Source organism: Eimeria mitis, genomic scaffold (genome assembly GCF_000499745.2).
Source record: "Eimeria mitis Houghton genomic scaffold, Emh_scaff3240, whole genome shotgun sequence".
NCBI lineage: Eukaryota > Apicomplexa > Conoidasida > Eucoccidiorida > Eimeriidae > Eimeria > Eimeria mitis.
Genome location: NW_013571578.1, coordinates 1,706 through 2,308, shown reverse-complemented (window position 1 = coordinate 2,308; position 603 = coordinate 1,706). Strand labels below are relative to the sequence as shown.

The 603-nt window shown below is 53.6% G+C and overlaps 1 protein-coding gene across 1 annotated transcript in view; it reads left to right on the top strand.

Moving 5' to 3' along the window:
- Positions 1–100: 100 nt before the first annotated feature.
- The window catches only part of EMH_0063760 (uncharacterized protein), a gene marked incomplete at both ends in the record, with an annotated part of 848 nt that continues 345 nt past the window's right edge, over positions 101–603 (top strand). Inside the window, 2 exons of the mRNA XM_013498177.1 lie at positions 101–108; positions 324–603. Of these exons, the coding sequence (XP_013353631.1) occupies positions 101–108; positions 324–603 (288 nt within the window). The remainder of the gene's footprint in view (positions 109–323) is intronic.

Sequence of the window (603 nt, the reverse complement as noted above, 5' to 3'; positions counted from 1 at the left end):
GCGCTGCTGCTGCTGTGACGGCTGCCGCTGCAGCAGCAATCGCAGCAGCAGCAGCAGCAGCAGCAGCAGCAGCATGCTGCAGCAGCAGCAGCAGCAACAAATGCATGCGTGTGAATCGATGGGTTATAACTAAGAAATATATTTGCTGCTGAATTTCATTAATTATATTCTTAACTTCTCTTAATATCCTTGCTGCTGCAGCTGCTGCTGCTGCTGCTGCTGCTGCTCCCGCATGCAGCAGCAGCAGCAGCAGCAGCAGCAGCAGCAATCGGACCCTCTGCTCACACACCTGGAAAATACATTTGGCCTTCTCTTATACTCAGTATAGCTGCTGCAGCAGCGCGTCAATACTGCAGCAGCAGCAGCAACAACAACAACAACAGCAGCAGCAGCAGCAGCAGCAGCAGCAGCACATCCCACACAGCTGCAGCAGCAGGCAAAGGAGAGGACGAAACTGCTGCTAGGCTTTTTCAGCAGCAGCACAACAAACGACATCAGCAGCAGCAGCAACAACAACAGCAACAGCAGCAGCAGCAGCACCAACTGCTGCAGCAGCAACAACAGCAGCAACTGACCAACTACCGGCTGGAGCGACAAGAAAGC